The sequence below is a fragment of the Trematomus bernacchii genome, unplaced genomic scaffold (assembly GCF_902827165.1).
Source record: "Trematomus bernacchii unplaced genomic scaffold, fTreBer1.1, whole genome shotgun sequence".
Taxonomy (NCBI): Eukaryota; Metazoa; Chordata; class Actinopteri; order Perciformes; family Nototheniidae; genus Trematomus; species Trematomus bernacchii.
Window position 1 is genome coordinate 7,904,332 of NW_022987608.1, and position 17,443 is coordinate 7,921,774.

At 39.5% G+C, this 17,443-nt stretch overlaps 2 protein-coding genes across 3 annotated transcripts; one reads left to right on the top strand and one right to left on the bottom strand.

Moving 5' to 3' along the window:
* Nucleotides 1–2,061: 2,061 nt before the first annotated feature.
* il17ra1a (interleukin 17 receptor A1a) lies at nucleotides 2,062–10,326 on the top strand. Of its 2 annotated transcripts, none has more exons than XM_034131279.1 (11): nucleotides 2,062–2,276; nucleotides 3,190–3,214; nucleotides 3,932–4,081; nucleotides 4,216–4,337; nucleotides 4,640–4,766; nucleotides 4,931–4,978; nucleotides 5,065–5,204; nucleotides 6,631–6,705; nucleotides 6,833–6,914; nucleotides 7,505–7,615; nucleotides 8,216–10,326. In XM_034131279.1, exons 1-11 carry the CDS (start codon nucleotides 2,187–2,189, stop codon nucleotides 9,646–9,648), a joined length of 2,403 nt encoding a protein of 800 aa, XP_033987170.1. In that variant the 5' UTR covers nucleotides 2,062–2,186; the 3' UTR covers nucleotides 9,649–10,326. The 2 variants fall into 2 exon arrangements, with proteins under 2 accessions (XP_033987170.1, XP_033987171.1); XM_034131280.1 differs by having other exon boundaries at nucleotides 3,935–4,081.
* A 5,224-nt stretch (nucleotides 10,327–15,550) lies between these two features.
* tmem121b (transmembrane protein 121B) lies at nucleotides 15,551–16,793 on the bottom strand. The gene has a single exon (XM_034131271.1). It carries the CDS (start codon nucleotides 16,791–16,793, stop codon nucleotides 15,612–15,614), a length of 1,182 nt encoding a protein of 393 aa, XP_033987162.1. The 3' UTR covers nucleotides 15,551–15,611.
* Between the last annotated feature and the right edge of the window lie 650 nt (nucleotides 16,794–17,443).

The window sequence follows — 17,443 nt, forward strand, 5'->3', positions numbered from 1 at the left end:
GATAGTGATTATAAGATGAAAAAACACTTACAGAATACCTTAAATCTTAAACTAATCTACCCTAACTAAATGATCCCACAACATTTGTTTAATACGTCTGAGCATTTAAAAAAAATAAAAGGTAAGATATGTTAAATATACAACAAAGGAAGAATAATGGTTCAAATTAATTGCATTTCAGTGTATGACAATTTAAGTTAAGTATATTTTAACTCCGGCATATTTTAAAAACAACACTGCCATAAGCTCTTTTTGAAGAACTGACATTTTAATTTTTTTTTATTATCAATCTTATTTCATACCTGTGGGCCCTTGCAAACCACTCTAAAGATTGTAATTGTAACTTTACTTTTGATGTTAAGATGTTTTTCCACGTCTTAAATGGATTCAAGGGAAAATAACGTGGGATAAGTTCGAGCAGTCAAGTGTAAGTGTGTCACAGACTCTATTGTTAATGGCTCCAACATGAAAATGCTAATTTGTGGATAGTTTTGAATAATTGAAACATGATTTCTGGAACTCATGTTGACCTTTTCAAATGTATTTTTGGAGGTTTGAGCACCACAGGCCAGGCACCATATATCTCCATCATATTTGAGAGAAGTCAGACATCTATACAGCGGATATTCTTAACCTCTGCAACTAACACAAATATAATAAATAAAAAAAAATCTAAATTGATAAATGTCGGTTAGAGGAACATGTTTGTTTTTGTTTGTTCATGGGGTGAACTGCCTTTTCAGTCACAGACCGTTCCTACATAGCACCAGACAAGAAATGTAAGATGTCTTTACTCTTTTGACTCTGCATTAAGAATTCACCTTGTTGATTTAAATGAAATAATGATAGATAAGTGCACATGATCCCACTGTTCAGTGAGTCCTATGTACAGACTGCAGCTGTACACACACACAGTATTCTGATGCTGCAGTCGTGTGGTGCCGTCTGGTGGTGAATGTGTGGAAGTCAAAATGTTTATAATGTGCCATATAATAACAATACACTGTTGTATAGGCCCACACTTTAAGTTGACATCTACACAACTAGGCAGAGGTGGGAGAAGTACTCAGATCTTGTACTTAAGTAAAAGTAGAAGTACTAGAGTGTAGGACTACTCGCTTACAAGTAAAAGTCATGCAATCCAAAAGTTACTGAAGTAAAAGTACAAAAGTATTAGCATAGCCTACAAGTATACTTAAAGTAAATGAAAGAACTCATTATGCAGACATTACACAAATCAAAAAAAGTACACAATTCACCTCTGAATGTATTGGAGTAGAAGTACAAAGTAGCTACCAATTAAAATACTCAAGTACAGTACAAGTATGGGCTACCTCAAAATTGAGCTAAGTACAGTACTTCAGTACGTATACTTAGTTACTTTACACCACTGCCTACTGCCTGACTTTATTTGTTTGTGTTTTATTCAGAAAGTGGAAATTAAAAAAACAAATAGTGTGGGAGATGCTGTTCATGGTGTAGGTGGTGAAATATATGATGGCCTCATTTCTTGAGAAAAACTCAAGCTGCTGTTATGTGTCATGTTGAAGCTGCCTGAGCCGACACAAGGAAGAGATCTGTGTTATTATTCATGTTGCATTCAAACTCCACAGGAAAATCATGTTGTTAAAAACTTCCTGGCAGATGCTACCTTCTTTGTTGATCTTCTTCCTGCCAGAATATACATAGAATATATGCCGATGTTATTTTTAATGGATACTATTTATGGTGTCTATGTGCAGCCCTGAAAAGGAAGGGAAATGTAACTCCCTACACACTTTCATGGTGCACCTGTTTTTAAGTAATGTAAAACTCTGTTGATAAATACGAACACATTTATCATTTTAATATTTTATAAAGTGAACTCTGAAGTCTGAATGGCATTACATTACACGCATATTTGCTGAATTTGACTTCTGTCTGCGATGTAATGTCATTATCTAATAAATATAAAAGCAGGCAATATCAATTGAACAGTACACTAAATTCCCATGCGACATGAAGGCAGCATACTGTAACTTACTGTAAACGGAACAAGTGATTTACATAGAGAGCAGGAAGTTTCTCATTAATTTCCTCAGCGTCGTCAGTGACGTTGAGTTCTCGCCTTTGTTTAGACGTTTTCAAACTTTGTCTCAAATGTTTCTAATGACAGGGACATGGACTGATGATATTCCTTCTTCAAAATGATTATTCGACTAGTTCTGGTGTTAGGGTGTATGTCTCTGTGTGTCGCTGCGTGGAGTGTAGCAGGGCCTTTCATCTGCTCTCAACAGGTAAGATAGCACGGCTCACTGTTAGCAGCTAGCAAGGTTAGCTTCAGTTACACAGGTGATATCCTGACCACCAGCAGACTTAAAGGGTTTAAATAAATAAACAACAATTTCCCATAAGCAGAATTAATTAATCAGAATCAAAAGTATGTATTTATTTATTTAAAAGAAAACGTGGGTTAGGTGATAGTTCCTCCATGTTCAAATTAAATACAAGATACAAAAATGTAATACAATATTTATACAAACATAAGAAGTAAAAGTGAAATGTGTAATTAAAAGATAAAATAACAAAATATATATAAACATAAAAAGGTTAAGAAAAAAGCCCAATACAATACATTGAATGAAATATGTATAGGCCTACAAACATAAGAAGTTAAAGTTAAATGTGCAATAAGAAGTTATTTTAATGTGTTTTTGAACCATTTTCCTTTTTGTATCATCACTGTTGGTTCCCAGTATTATGACTATTTCGTGTTACTTAAAAGACATTGCATGCTTGGATAATAATGTCAGATTTCATATATATATTGTTATGGTAACATGAAGTAACAACATCTGGAAATTACACCACTTAAAGTTCAACTGTCAACCTATTGAGTCATTGCATATATTGTAAAACTGTGGTAACCATAACACATTTTGAAAAAGCAATGGCCATGACTATATGACAGCATATTGATGCCAAGATTGAAAAAAACTAAAAATCAGCTCTGTTCCTTTCACAGAAACGTTCACAGCGACACATAGTTAGAACAACAACTGCCTGTTTAATTATTAATAAATCATTACATATTAACCTGGTCTATGTTGATGTTTAATTTTGTTAAGGGCCTTATCTGTAAAGAGTTTCTATTTACAAGATTGATAAAAACTGATTTCAATATACTTTACTCTTTTTTTCCTGACGCAGGGTTTGGAGTGTAAAGTCACCATTTGTGAGTATATTCAATTCTTCTATATTCCATCATTGTATTATTCTTGTTACTTTCACTTTACTATCACAAAGGGAGAAAGCCGATTGCTCTTTTCTATTCTGTAACCTAATGTTCAGACATATGTTGTCAGCAAGTTGTAGAAGTATTCACATCTGTAAAAGTACTAATACTACACTGTAAACATACGTAAGTAAAATCCCTCCATTGAAAATGTAAGTACAATTAAGTAGAATCAGCAATATGTACTTAAAGTATAAAATGTAGAAGTACAGAATTCAGATAATTGTAAAGAAATAAAAATAAGTAACACATTCTTTTTTTATTGGAAATAATTTTAACGATAATTAATTAGTTGGCTAGTTTAATTTATGACAAAACCTATATAAAAATACATTTACATTTTTTTTAACTCTCAAAAATCCTAACATTTAAAGTAACTTGTTATTTGAGCTGTAAAATAAATATAGTCAAACAAAAAGTACAATATTTCTCATTGAATTGTAGTACAATAGAAGTACAATTTGCAATGAAAAGAAATTACAAGCACCTCAATTTCTCAAAATCTTAAAATGTAAACATTGGAATTTTCTAAATTTTACCCCAAACTAACTTTGTTTGGGATACTTCTCGCTGTTAAAGAAAATGATGGATCATGCATGAAAAATCAGATGTGTTGTTAGACTTCTCAGCTCTCTGACATTCAGCGTGTGTGTTCAGCAGTTGACTGTCTGGACAAGGGCTGGCTGAAAGTGTATGAGTACACTCCCAGCCATCCAGAGGACCTGCAGGTCTCTGTGGACACCAGGGGGGACGAGTCAGGACACCTGCAGCCTGTACTGGAGGCCAGCTGGAAGTTGAAGGATGATGGTAACTATGGTTTTTTATACAGAAATGATGCAATAAGCAGCGGTGGAATGAAGATTCAATGATAAGCCAGATGAAGCTTCTCCTGATGTGATGTTTTGAAGACAGGAAGTGACCTCTGCTGTGTTTCTCCTCAGGTGGTATTCGTGACCTCAACGCCACCGAGCTTAATGTTATGATGTTGTCAACCAACGCTAACGTGTGTGTGCGATATTCTTTAAAAAAACAACTGGCAATGAGAAGTCCATCAGGGGAAAAGGTGTGTGGCTCACAACAACTAAGATATTATCTTAACTTGCTTCTGTTTTAAGTTTAAGAGTTGTATTGACATTGTATCTGCTTTGTATGAGTTAATTATCTGTCTAAATGACATCACCTCTTATTTTGTGTGTTATTTATTTTACGTTAATTCCCCTTGCTTTATGATCTCAAAACCAATGTTTGTATACTTTTAGCCCAGCAACACTTTTATTTGTGATGACAGTTTTTAATTTGCTTGAACAGATAAATAATATGATTAATATACATTTTCTGACAGACATTATTATTTGATGTTTTCAGTGGTCGTTCTCAGCTAACATGCTGGTGCTGGACCCGGGTCAGACATACCAGGTCTCCGTCTTCAACATCCCCAAACCAGAGATAAACCATAGCATCTACGACGTCAGCAAAATGGTGGTCGTTCCTGGTGAGTTGAAGTCAAAACCTCATTTCAGTTTTGAACATAGTTTCTCTCACTGCCCTTGTTGAGATCAAGGAAACTCTCCGTCGTCCGTAACTCGATTTCTAAAATACAGTTAAGATGGAAATGTTTGAGATCTCGACTTTGATGACATTTTATGGTTTCTTTAGGATGTCAAGATGCTAAAATGCAGATGACCCGTTTTTGCATCGAGAGAGGTAAGTCCCTGATATTCTAAAGACCAGTAGAAGTTAATAAATAATATGAAAGACCTCTAACTTGTTGTCTTGTTGCTGTACTACAGGAAGTCTGTGGAGGCCTGGCATCACTGCAGTCAGCAGAGAATCTACACTGGCTGTGAGCTTCACTCCTGACCCACTCTGTGAGGAGTACATAGTCATTGTTAAATGCTTCAGTATCATTTTTGATACCCATACATACAAGGTAAGGTCACGTCAAGCCTCTCTAAATATGTTAGTTGGGTAGCTCACATGGAAGATGTGCAGTGGATAGAGCGTTGGTGTTGGGATCAGGGGGTCACAGGTTCAAACCCCACTGCAGTCAGCATGTCGATGTGTCCCTGGGCAAGACACTTCACCCCAAATTGCTCCTGTGGGGATTGCCCACAGTATTGAGTATGTAAGTCGCTTTGGATAAAAGCGTCTCACAAGTAACATGTAATAATGTAATGACATGCGATTTGACCCAGAAGATTACTGTATCTGTGCTAAATACCACATCCTGTGTTTTGTACCTTAGCCTACTTTTTACCCCAGTTTTCTTTCAGTACAGGAAACTGTGTGTCCTATTTTCTGCTTATTGTACAAAAGGCAGCTCATTATATTTGCAAACCACTGAGGCATTAGCTGCAGTTCTCCATCGGTCCTTTCTAAGGATACTGTATAAATAAAGTAAGTTTTATCTGCTTCAAAACACAGACCACCCAACTCTTGCATTTTAAAGAAAAACATATATATATTGGAAGACTAATCAACAGATTCAAAGTATCTGACTGGCACTGCAGGGGAGTTTTCACTGACTGGGGTTGTAGAAGGGCTTACAAAGGCTGCTGACTGTTTAGTACTGACCTTACAAAAAAAACTCCTCAAAAGAATCATCAAAATTGTAGCCTAGTTATTTAATGACATCTCTTACAGACGGAGTAGTGCATTGTCACACAGAAATAGTTGTCAGCTGTGTGAGTAGTGTGGTATACCTCCATAATCTTCAGTGTGGTTAACTATGAATCAAAACTTCCAAACACCTTGTCCTGGACATAGTTTACAGTATTTATAAAGTATAAACTGTATAAACTGGGTCCGGGGTCTCCAGAAGTACAAGCAGCCATCTTCATCAAATACTGTAACTTTACCTCAAAGTGTTCCCACGCACAGACTGCCTTGGGCGCTGAATTTGTCGCCCCTTGGCCATCAGATCTGAGGACGCTAATTGGCTGAATTTATGTTTTGTTCGCATAGTTGTCGGGTAGCAACGATCAGCGATTGGTTCTGCGCCCAAGACGAGAGAAAATAATGAAACATACTGTAATAATGGTTTACACTTTTATATATTAAACATTATTGTCCTGTAAAACACATACATTCTGAGGATAATTAGTTAAAAATATTATTGTCTGCCTCTGAACTGTAGTCTGTATTACAGATTAAAGTCTATTTTATACATAGGGGGGTAGAATTTGTTGGAGAGAAGTTGGATCACACTCCATTAGTCTTAACCAGGTGCACCCAATCAAATTAAAGGCAAATCAACATTTTGAGTTTATATTTGCCTCTAAGTGTCCTTATAGGCAGCATCTTCTTCTTGTTCACTATTAAATGCCGTGCCTCAATCATCACTCTCTGTTCCCCAGGAAAATCAGACGACCCTGAATGCAACATTCAAACTTGACAATTGGCCGAAAACTTGCTGCCAGTTTGTCATTGAGGTAAATCTTTTCAAATCTATTTTGCTGAGTGATGGTAATGTATTACTTAACTGTCTGTTTTCCAGCTGCTAGGACTCAGCACCCTCTATAATCAAATGTGTTAACATGTCTTTATTCTTGCCTGCAGATCAAACCTATATTCCTACAATGTGGTACGGACTGTGCCCGTAAAAGGAGAAATGTGGATATTTGTCCTGGTCCTTCGACAGGTACGAAGCCTTTGAAAAAAGGCAATACATATTGAATAACAACCAGGAGAGATAAGTGGTGATAGATAGACTCTCCCTTCATCAACACACCCTGTTTTTACATACATCTTGTACAGTTAATAATCAAGGAAATGCAGCTAACAAATATGTGTTTCCTCAATTCCTTTTTCTCTTCCTTGTTATCTTGAATGTGAGGAATGAGGATGTAAGTAAAAAGAAGTATGTGAACTTGACCCTACATAATTTAATACAATATGAAGGTGAGTTTTGGGCATTGTGTAAACACAACGCCAGTTTTCATCAAGATATCAAATGTGATGTCATTTACAAATTAGACTACATCCAGGTGAAATCTGGACCTAAATCATGAGCCATTATGGGCTGAACTTAAAGTAAATCAGATTGAATCAACCATACTGTAACTCCATACTGGTACCTTCTACCAACTAGTGGCACTAAAGGGAAAGTAATCCAGATTCAGCCCTGGGGCCTATACATGTACACATTTGCCATGGCAGTTAATACAATAGCCATAGCGACTGCACCTCAAAGGAAATGCTAATCAGTGATCTGTGTTTTCATTTCCACAGTGAAGCCAACAGAAGCCCGCAATGTCCAAGTGTACGCATTTGTCATTGTGGGAGTGGTCTTTTTCTGTGTCGTGCTGACCGCTATGACGTGCCTTCTCTGTAGGAAGCCAAGTAAGTCGCATATACAGTACATTTGAAAGAGACCTCATTATGCTTTTTAGAGACTTCCCTTTCCAGTAGTGTGTTGTATAGGTTATTTTCTATAGGTTAAGGCTAAAATACCAAAGCTCACACAAGAGGGGGTTTCTCTCCAACACACTCGCCTCCTGCCTGAAACGCCACAATTGGACTCCTTTGTTTACTTCCGAAACATAATGACATCACTATGTAACACTTGCGCTTCTATTGGCTAGCGATCCAACACATTGTACTTGATAGGTTAAGTGGCAGGACATTGAGTTTGACCAATCACAACAGAGCCGGCCAGCTAACCAATCAGAGCAGACTGGGCTCTGGTTTCAGACAGAGGGTGAAAAGAGCTGCTGCAGCACATGAGAGTAATAAAAACCTTTTTGAACATTAAAGCATGTAAACATGTCACAGTAGAGGCACAAAATACAAATATGAACCCTAACCCTAACCCGTAATAGGGCCCCTTTAAAAGCATTAGTTCTTCATTTAAACATTGATTTTTGAGCATTCAATGTTATGGGTTTAAAAACTGCTTTTAATTTGCATATGGCATTTATCTATGCTCTCATGCACTTTCAGAGAAACCTGCTGTTATTGCGCCACCTGTGGGAGATGAAAGACGTCAACCACAGCAGCTTAAACAACCTCCCAAGGTGCTGATCATCTACTCCCAAGACCACCGCCTCTACAGGGACGTGGTGCTGAAACTGTGCGCCTTCCTCCAGGCCCAGTGTGGCACCGAGGTGCTGGTGGACCTGCTGGACACCACCTCCATCGGCGTGGTCGGGCGCATTCGCTGGCTCGAGTGGCAGCGACAACAGCTCAAAAATCCTTCCGACAAAATCCTGGTGCTGTGCTCGCGAGGCGTTCAGGCCAAGTGGAGGGCCATGTGCGGCCAAGGTCGGGTGAAACTGAGGGAAGACGTTCTGTCCCCCACCGACGACATGCTCACTCCTTTCCTCAACCTCTTCCTGCCTGACATGCATCACACGGGCATGCTGGGCAAGTACATGGTGGCGTACTTCAATGACATCAGCGGGGAGCAAGACGTACCGTCAGTTTTTGACATCGGCGTCAAGTACAAGCTGATGAAGCATTTCGAGGAGCTGTACTTCCGCATCTTAGACGTTGAGAAATATCAGCCGGATCAGGTCTGCCACATCAAGGGCATCGGGGCGGACGATTACTCTGACTGTCCCTCGGGTAGGGATCTGAAGTGTGCCGTTGAAACCTTCCAGGCCTACCAGTTGGACAACCCTGATTGGTTTGAGAAGGAGTGTGTGGACGATGAGGAGGAGGTGATAACTGAGGCCAGCCTGCTCATCGACCAGCTGCAGATCCCTCCTGTCCTCGAGTGTGTTCCTCTAATAAGAGATGGGCTCCCTGTCTTCATCAATGAGGTAGAAATCAATGAAAATGGAGTAGGTGTTCATGTCCTTACACCTGAACTGAACCCCCCACGCCAGATTTGGTCAGTGGCAGAACTTACACCAGTAGTTAACCCTGAGTGCAGACGTCTGTCAACCCTGGATGAAGAGTCGATGGATCACCTGTACCGTCGCAGCCCCAGGCCAGAATCTGTCTACACAGTTGAGCCAGTTGTGAACAATCCACAACCGCCAAGGCAGAACTGGGTCTCCCTCGAGGAAAAACCCTTCAGTCAAAATCCCACTGAGGATGAGGAAGGGGATTACCTGCTACCCATAAGCCAACCCTCCTCTCATTCGGACCAGAGAAGTTTGGCCTTACAGAACTCCCTGGTTATAAAACCTCAAGACTCCTCTTGTACCAGCATGCAGAGTGTACATTTCCCTCCGTCTGAAGCCGTCCTCTCTCAGCCAGTGGAGATGGAGGAAGACGAGGTTCTGGAGCCCGCAGGAAAGGGTCCTAACAGTGGGTCTGATCAGGGCTACATCTCCAAGATGTCCTCCCAGAATGAATCAGCTTCAAAAGAGGATCCAATGGAGGCCCTGAGAAGACTGCAGGAGCAGCTGTTTGACATAGAGTCCTGAAGAGAACTTGTGCTCTCAGTTCAAAGTCTAAGTTAAAAGTACAAAATCCTCACTGACTTTAACCGACACCACGTGCACAATCACAACGTAGGAGGGCGTAGGCGCGCCGGAGACAGAGGTATTTCTGGGGTGTGGGGCATGTTACAAATCCTATGTTTGCTGATGATTTTCTGATCACAATAACCAATTGAGTATTTATATGTTGTTTGATCATAACAAATGAAGACAATTGAACAAGGTCATGCCTTGAAGGGACAAATAAGTGGACACTTGGACGTACATGTAGATCTGTTCATATCCAATAAATTGTGTGTTGTTTGATCCATGTTTGCTGAGACCAGAACATTATAAACCTAAATCAAGAGATTGAAGAAGAAAGATGACTTTTGTTACATCTTCTTAAACTCCTTCCAATCAGTTGGGACAATTCTGATTGGTCAGTATTTAAAGCAGGGAAATCACTTGAGAGTCTGTGATTGGTTAGGGATTGAAAACATGTGCCATTTCTGTCTCACTTCGTGTAGGCACTCTCACAAAGAGAGCTTTGAAATAACACATTTAATTATAGCCACCAACAAGTTCATTTTTGTATCTTTCGTATTTTTGTATGTTTCTTACTGCACTTACTAGTTAGACTCCTCAATAGGTTGGACATATAACTACACACACACACACACACACACACACACACACACACACACACACACACACACACACACACACACACACACACACACACAAGTCTTTTTAAAAACGCAAGAACAACCTCTCCAAGATACCTTTTTTTCATAATTCTTGTTTGCACGCTCACAGCAGCCTCGACTGGTTGTTATATTTACATGTGGATGTATGAGAAACATCTATTCATGTTTTAAAGAATGTAATCAAATCTAATCTGAAGGGTAGTCTGAAAGCTCTACTTTCTTTCTGGTACAATCACTGCTTTATAGACTGTGTAAAAAATAGTTTTAAGACTTATTATTTCAGTTTATTTTGTGCTTACATAGTATATAATTGACTTAATCAAGTTACCACCAATATTACATTCACAATACAAAAGGAGAGTAAATGAATCTATCCTTCGGGAGATGTTGCTTGGTAATAACAATCATTAAGTTGGACAGACTAAATGTATTATGGTTCAAATTGTTCCATTATATTTCAATCAGTGTTTTTTTATTTTATATAAAGTATTTTGTATGTTTTTCTTTTCTTTAATCGGTGTGTATTACAATTCCTTTCGAACATGAGTCTTTGTTGAATAATGTAAATAATAAAAAGCCTTTATCTTGGTTTCATGGTCGGTCCTTTTCATCTGTTATCAACTGATCAATAATAAACATCACACACAAATCACTTTGTACACTTTCCTCCGATTTATTTCAGGTTTCGACCACATAATACTCTGTCTTACATCTACGGTACATAGATTATATCAGTACAGATATACACTACACAACTTTACAGTACAGGTAGAATCCTATCTGTAAACAACAGCAATGGTATTTCCCTGTAAACAAATTAGGATAAAAAAGAAAGCCCATATAATGTAAGACAAGAGAGTGTTTTTCATTGCACCTAGGCTAAAGAATGAAATAGAAATCTGAGTAGCATGATTGGCTTCTTTTGAATATCCGTCTATTGAAGCCTTTGGTTGTTCCAGTGTAGCTTTGCACTGTGCTCGTCCATGCAGGTTAAAGGTCAAACATACTTCAGCTTAGAGCTTCATAATAATAACTGAGTGATGAGCTTCATGTGCAAATCCAAAAAAGATTGTAACAAAGCGCTAACAACAGTGTAGGATACATTTGCAAAGGCATTGCAGATTACTGGCACAAGGAAATAACACAAAATAGTATAAAATATAACATTTCTGAAATACTTTGGCAATATATGATAAGCAACAAACAAATAGAAGCTGTTCTCATTGCAATATGAGAAAGTAAGTCAGGATAACCTCGTATCATATTCATAACAGCAGCCAACGTTATCAATCTAACATTATATATGTGTTAAGAGTGAAGGCTCATTCTGAACTCTGGGAAAAGCTATATTGAGATTAGGTTGTCAATTTTGTATATCACTCCATTTCATTGGTCGAAAATATGAGCATTATTATTGTTTAACATAACAAATGCAACAAGATTTCGGATTGTTCATGAGCAATTTAGTTTGTCTGGACCTCTTAAAGGAGAATTGTCTGATTTTGTGTGAAAAAGAGTGAAGTTAGATTAGTTACATCTATAAATAAGTTCACAATTCACGCTTGATTTTGTATGTTTGACTGTTTTTACCTCCAAATCACGTCTACTGTTTATCAATTCTAGACATTTCTGAGCATGTTTTAAGTTAGCTTTTCCCTAGATATCCGCTGATTTCAACACGGCATGAGAATCCCCTGCAGAGACCTGAAACTATTTGTGATTTGTACTGAAGGGGATACACTCTGGTCAGTTCCTTTATGATGGACATTCCTCCTCCTCAGTCTTGACCCCTCAGCAGCCACACAAGGCACAACCTCTGACCTGCATACACTGATCCCTCACAGAGAGGCAAATAAAGCAAGGAAATCACACATACCCTCACTGTGATTCAATACCCCTCAAAACTGTGCTGCAGGGATGATGTGCATTTTGAAAACAACCCCAAAGTTAGTATTCGCTGGTTCCTTTGATTCATGATGCAAAAAACAAGTTCTGTGGGAAACACAAGTTAAATATACTTAGATGTTTTGTTCAGCAAACTAAACTTATCAAATGAACACCACTGTATGTTTTGTAAGCATAACAATCTAACATTAGCTATAATCATACTACACCAAGCACTGCAATTTCTTAGTGGTGATGAACTCGTTAGCCTCATTTAACCGCTAGCTAGCAACACCCTCTTTTAAAAAATGTAAAAGCCTCAAAACTCTTTTAAGTTTGTGTTAATCACACGCCTTATTTCAGGCATATAACCAAAAATCCATTCAGAAAACCCATTGACTTCAAGATGAGGGAACTTGAAGAGCAAAAATGCTACCTCACTTCCGGGACTTAGGGACTCATTCATGCAGCACAAACTATGAGCTCCAAAATAATAGGCACTAAAATCTGTTCCGACTCCTCTGACCCATATTGCACCTGTCTTCACTTCACATCTTTTTGATTATATAATATACTTTAATCTGCCATGTTTGTTATGTACATTACCACTGCCACTAGTGTACCCACAGTCATTCTTCAAGTGTGCTGTTCCCGTCAAACACTTGGAAGCAGATTGTCTCCCATATGAACTCATAATGAGGTAAACGTTCACAAGTCGACACATCAAGGTGGATAAACACAACCGGTTGGCTACGGCATGTTGTCGCTTTTTACTCGATTCAATTGATTATTTAAGGAAGCCCTCAGACGCAAGACAAGTGAGAACAAAACAATCTGGTGATCCATTTTAAAGGTCTTATCTGAATTTGTATCGTTTTTGTTTGTAAAATGTTGGTAACATTTTAGATTTTTTAAATAGTGTGTTGTTGTAATAGTCAATTTGGGCCACGAGAGGCACCACTATAGGATTTATGGAATTCATGTTTTCCTCCAGGTGGGTCTGAATTTCTTCAAGCTCTCTAAACCAAAAGTTCATATATTGATTGTTATATATAGATTGTATCTATGCCATCATGTTAAAGGTGGGGTAGGTAAGTTTGAGAAACCGGCTCGAGATACACTTTTTGTTATATTCCATGGAATGCTCTTAACATCCCGATAGCAATGAATATCTTAAGTGCTTTGACAAAAAATCCATAACAAAATGTCATCTGTGGAAGCCGTAATACTGTAAAAAGTACGACCAATCATTTTAGCCGGCCCGGCTAAAATAACTGGATGGCCTACCTGCCTGTCAGCCTTCCATCGGGGCACAAACTTATCTCGTGCCCTCATTGGTCATGTGCACGTTCGTGTGTTGGAGGAGGGGCTCTGTAAGGAAGTGGCAGATTTTCTCCGGCTGTGTATTTTCAAATTCTAGCGATCTCGAGCTGGTTTCTCAAACTTACCTACCCTACCTTTAAGATTTGGACTGATTAAGTTCTACCATTTATGACTGGAAATCTCAAACTCTTGACACTGAACCCCCCTAAAAACACCAAATTACTTCCTACTGCGTTCATTTCAACGCACAAAATCGAGCAGGTAGCTGGTTCACTGGCAGACATTGTGTAAATTATAAAACATTCGCCAACAATGTACATGACAATTACAAAGGAGCACTTTTCTTCGTCTAGTCTGGAGGTACTGGAACTGGACATAAAAAAAAGAGGGATTCGAGAAAAGTTACAATAATGATCATCTCTACAGACATAAGCACAATAGTTTATCATCACCAATTTCCTATTACTTGTAACAGATTTTTTTTGGGGAGAAATGGGATTCCATATAGTTCTAAAACAGGAATACTAATATCTATAGTTCCAGACATGACTCACAGGTGTGTTTAAAAGGAAATTAAGAGCTGAGGTGACCCAGAGAACTGAGGCTCTTTAAATGAGGGATGTTGAATACAGTGATCTTTGAGGACTTCTGATCCCAGAAATGAAAACAGTTTTAAAACAGTAGCACAGCCAGTGATGCCAACAGAAGGTCCTGATGGCCAGGGGTCAATTTGAAAAAGCTGTAGAAAACCTGTTCGTCATGGCACTGTCGGATCTAACATATGTGTCTACTCTCAGTAATACTTCTACCAATAGAAAACACTGGTGTACAAGGAGGGAGCAGAGTCCTGGTCAATCAGTCCAGAAGATTCTAAAAATTGCACTTTACGTCCCAACACGACACCAAGTCCATCTGCCGTCTCCATTCAAGTGCAGCGGTGAAACTCACAGACAGAAAACACACAACTCAACAAGGTCCAATTCACTACAGTTGCTCTTCTGTTTGTTGTAGGCTGTTGCAGGTGTTTGGTTTGACTGTAGCACCTGTAGATTATGTAAGGAGAGCATTGTAAGGCTGGTACAGATGATGTGTTCCAGACATGTCCAAAAATCGGAAAATCCATTCTCCTGTCATGTGAAATGTTCCAAGTAGAAATTTCAAAAAAGATCAGTCAAAGAGGAAGTTATCCAATATTGCAGTGTGGCAAAAAACCCTGTCAACAAAATCCAACTGCTTTGAAAAAATAGTTTTGCCTGTTGTTATTAATCTGTGTATTCATCATAACTACAATGTGGTTATTGGGTGGGATTATTAGAGTCCCTGAACGCCTTAGGTCCTATCGGTTGCTTTACTTTGTGGTCATTTGATGTCAAATCTTGTATAGGGCTGCAGCTATATACAAGCCATGTCATATTTTTTCTGCATGGCTGTATGCAGGTTCATTAGGCCTTGTATTTAAAGTACATGCATTAGGTTATCTTGGGAGCCTTCCAACATACTATATATATGGTATTATTTTATACTGAATATATAAGAATGGGTGCATTTTGAGGTTTCATACTGTATGTCAAAAAGCTGAGTATATAGTCTGTTGAAACATATGAAATAAATCATAATGAAATATGTCGAAAAAGCCACATCTCTTTTCAGAAATTAGACTATTTCTTTGTAATGAACACTGACAACGAAAATTGTGGGAGGACAAATGCCATTTTTTATATTGTAAGTGGTAGGCTACTAACATTTTCTTTTCACTACCACTATGTTGGCCCCTGGATATATATAAGAAAATAATTATTTTTGTAACTGGGATAAAGTGACTCTTTAAGTATAGCCTATGGGTTAATAGTTCTACTTTTTCCTTTTGTTTTATTATAATTTTAAAAAGTACCCTATTCCTGTTTCGTGTAATGATAAATCTAAATAGGCTGCCTTTCAAGTAGGTTTATTGTGATATCCTTATTGTCTATCTGGAAGAAGGAGTTTGAAAGTGGATTTTCCTATTTGCAGCTTTGTCTTGAACGCAGGCAGCTCCAGGCCCCAGTTCGGGCTCTAGGACTGGGTGACAGCCAGGGTGTTGACGTATCCGTGCGGACACATGTCGTTCTCGGACACGCAGTGGGAGAACTGGGCCGGGTTGCCGCCTCCGGCCAGCTTCCGGACCCCGCGAACCGCCACACACTGCTCCACCAGCTCCAAGAACCTACACACTAAGAAGAACATGTTTTTGAACATAAACACCGACACCGGCATCCCGTAGACGTAGACCTGGAAACACCTGACTACCAGCAGGGGGGCGTTGACCACCAGGCTCGCACAGAAGCGGGCCCACAGCCACCGGAAGCGCAGCTCGGACGCGGTGAGCTCGTAAAGCCAGATCGTCGGCACGGCCAGAGCCACGAAATACACCGAGATGACGGTGTACTTCAGGTACAGCGTGGGGATCTCGCTCCTCAGCAGCATCTCCACCAGCGTGAAGCTGTCCAGCAGGTCCAGGCAGGTGCTCAGGAAGCAGCTCTGGGATCGGTGCCGTGTCGCCCCGTTCAGATCCTCGATGATGGAGTTGATGAGGCAGAAGAGCAGCGGCACGGACAGCAGCATGATGATCTTGAAGCCGGTCACTCCGCACGGCACTTTGAGCTCGATCAGGTCCAGGATAGACGTCTCCAGGATGAGCACCACCTTGGGAGTGCATGCGATGACATAAATGAGCCAGGCCAGGTAGGCGTAGGTGAACTCCCCGAGGTTACAGCCGAAGATGGAGCTCTTCTGGTGGAAGCCGCAGGCCCGCTCCCTCTTGCTCCGCGCGTTCTTCATGAAGAAAATCCCCCAGCCCGAGATCACCACCAGATCCGTGGCGATCCATGAGCACCAGTACAGGTCGGTGAAGATGATGAGGTAGAAGTCCAGGATGCCGCCCTGGAAGACGAGCAGGAGGAAGCACAGCGCCTTGTACAGCAGGCTCCTTTTGGATTTGTGCGCCAGCAGGGGAGCGGTCTGCATGAACTCCCCCGATGTCATGATGCTGGAGGCGGCCGCGGCTGAGGAGACCAGACGCTGGATGGAGCCGCTCTCCTCCGGGATGATGCTGCCGCTGCTGCTGGTCAGGGTGTCCCGCCTCCTGCTCAGCTGCCCGGCTTCGGGAGAAGAGGAGACGGGGGAGTCTGGGTAATAGCTCGCTTCCGATTGGAGATAGTCTTCCTTCAGATTGTCGTTGCCAGTTTCTGAGATCATTGTATTTGTGCGGTCGCCTCCCTTTCTCCCCTCTTTCTGATTCTGATGCTTATAAAGGTGGAGAGAGTGACATGCGCAAACACAGGCATGGAGTCTGGTGGAATGGACTACAGTTGGTTTAATATCTGATATTGTAGGCTATTTAACAGTTGTATCCATTTATTTATTTGCTTTTCAATACGTTGTCTTTAAACATTGAGTGAATGATATGATTCTACTGTGCAATTCTAATACTTTTGTATATTGTGTAGAGAACATGTTTTGACATATTTCTTACTTCTATTTTCTAGATATGTATTGTTGTCATATATTATAGTGTAATGCAAATATTAATACTTCATTCAGTTTTTCTGATCATTTTTCTATGTTTACTTATATTTCAATTTTGTTTCAGCATACTAAGATGGCTATATGCGACTTACCATTGCCATGATATTTCAACATACTATACTATGACTTCTTTATGACAGTTTATCATGTAAAAACATACTATACTAAAACTTTTTTTCTACGTTTTGACATACTATATAACATGTTGTCTTTTCTGATAATTTCGACATACTATGATATATTTGCAAATCTCTTTTTATTTTAGGCTTAGGGTTACAGTATGTGCCCAAACATTTCAGAAAGAAACAACAAAATGGCGC

Coding starts and splice junctions, on each gene's coding strand:
- tmem121b (XM_034131271.1), bottom strand. CDS start 16,793: ATGATCTCAGAAACTGGCAACGACAATCTGAAGGAAGACTATCTCCAA.
- il17ra1a (XM_034131279.1), top strand. CDS start 2,187: ATGATTATTCGACTAGTTCTGGTGTTAGGGTGTATGTCTCTGTGTGTC. Junction 4,338..4,639: donor GAAGTCCATCAGGGGAAAAG/GTGTGTGGCTCA, acceptor TGATGTTTTCAG/TGGTCGTTCTCAGCTAACAT. Junction 6,915..7,504: donor TTGTCCTGGTCCTTCGACAG/GTACGAAGCCTT, acceptor TCATTTCCACAG/TGAAGCCAACAGAAGCCCGC.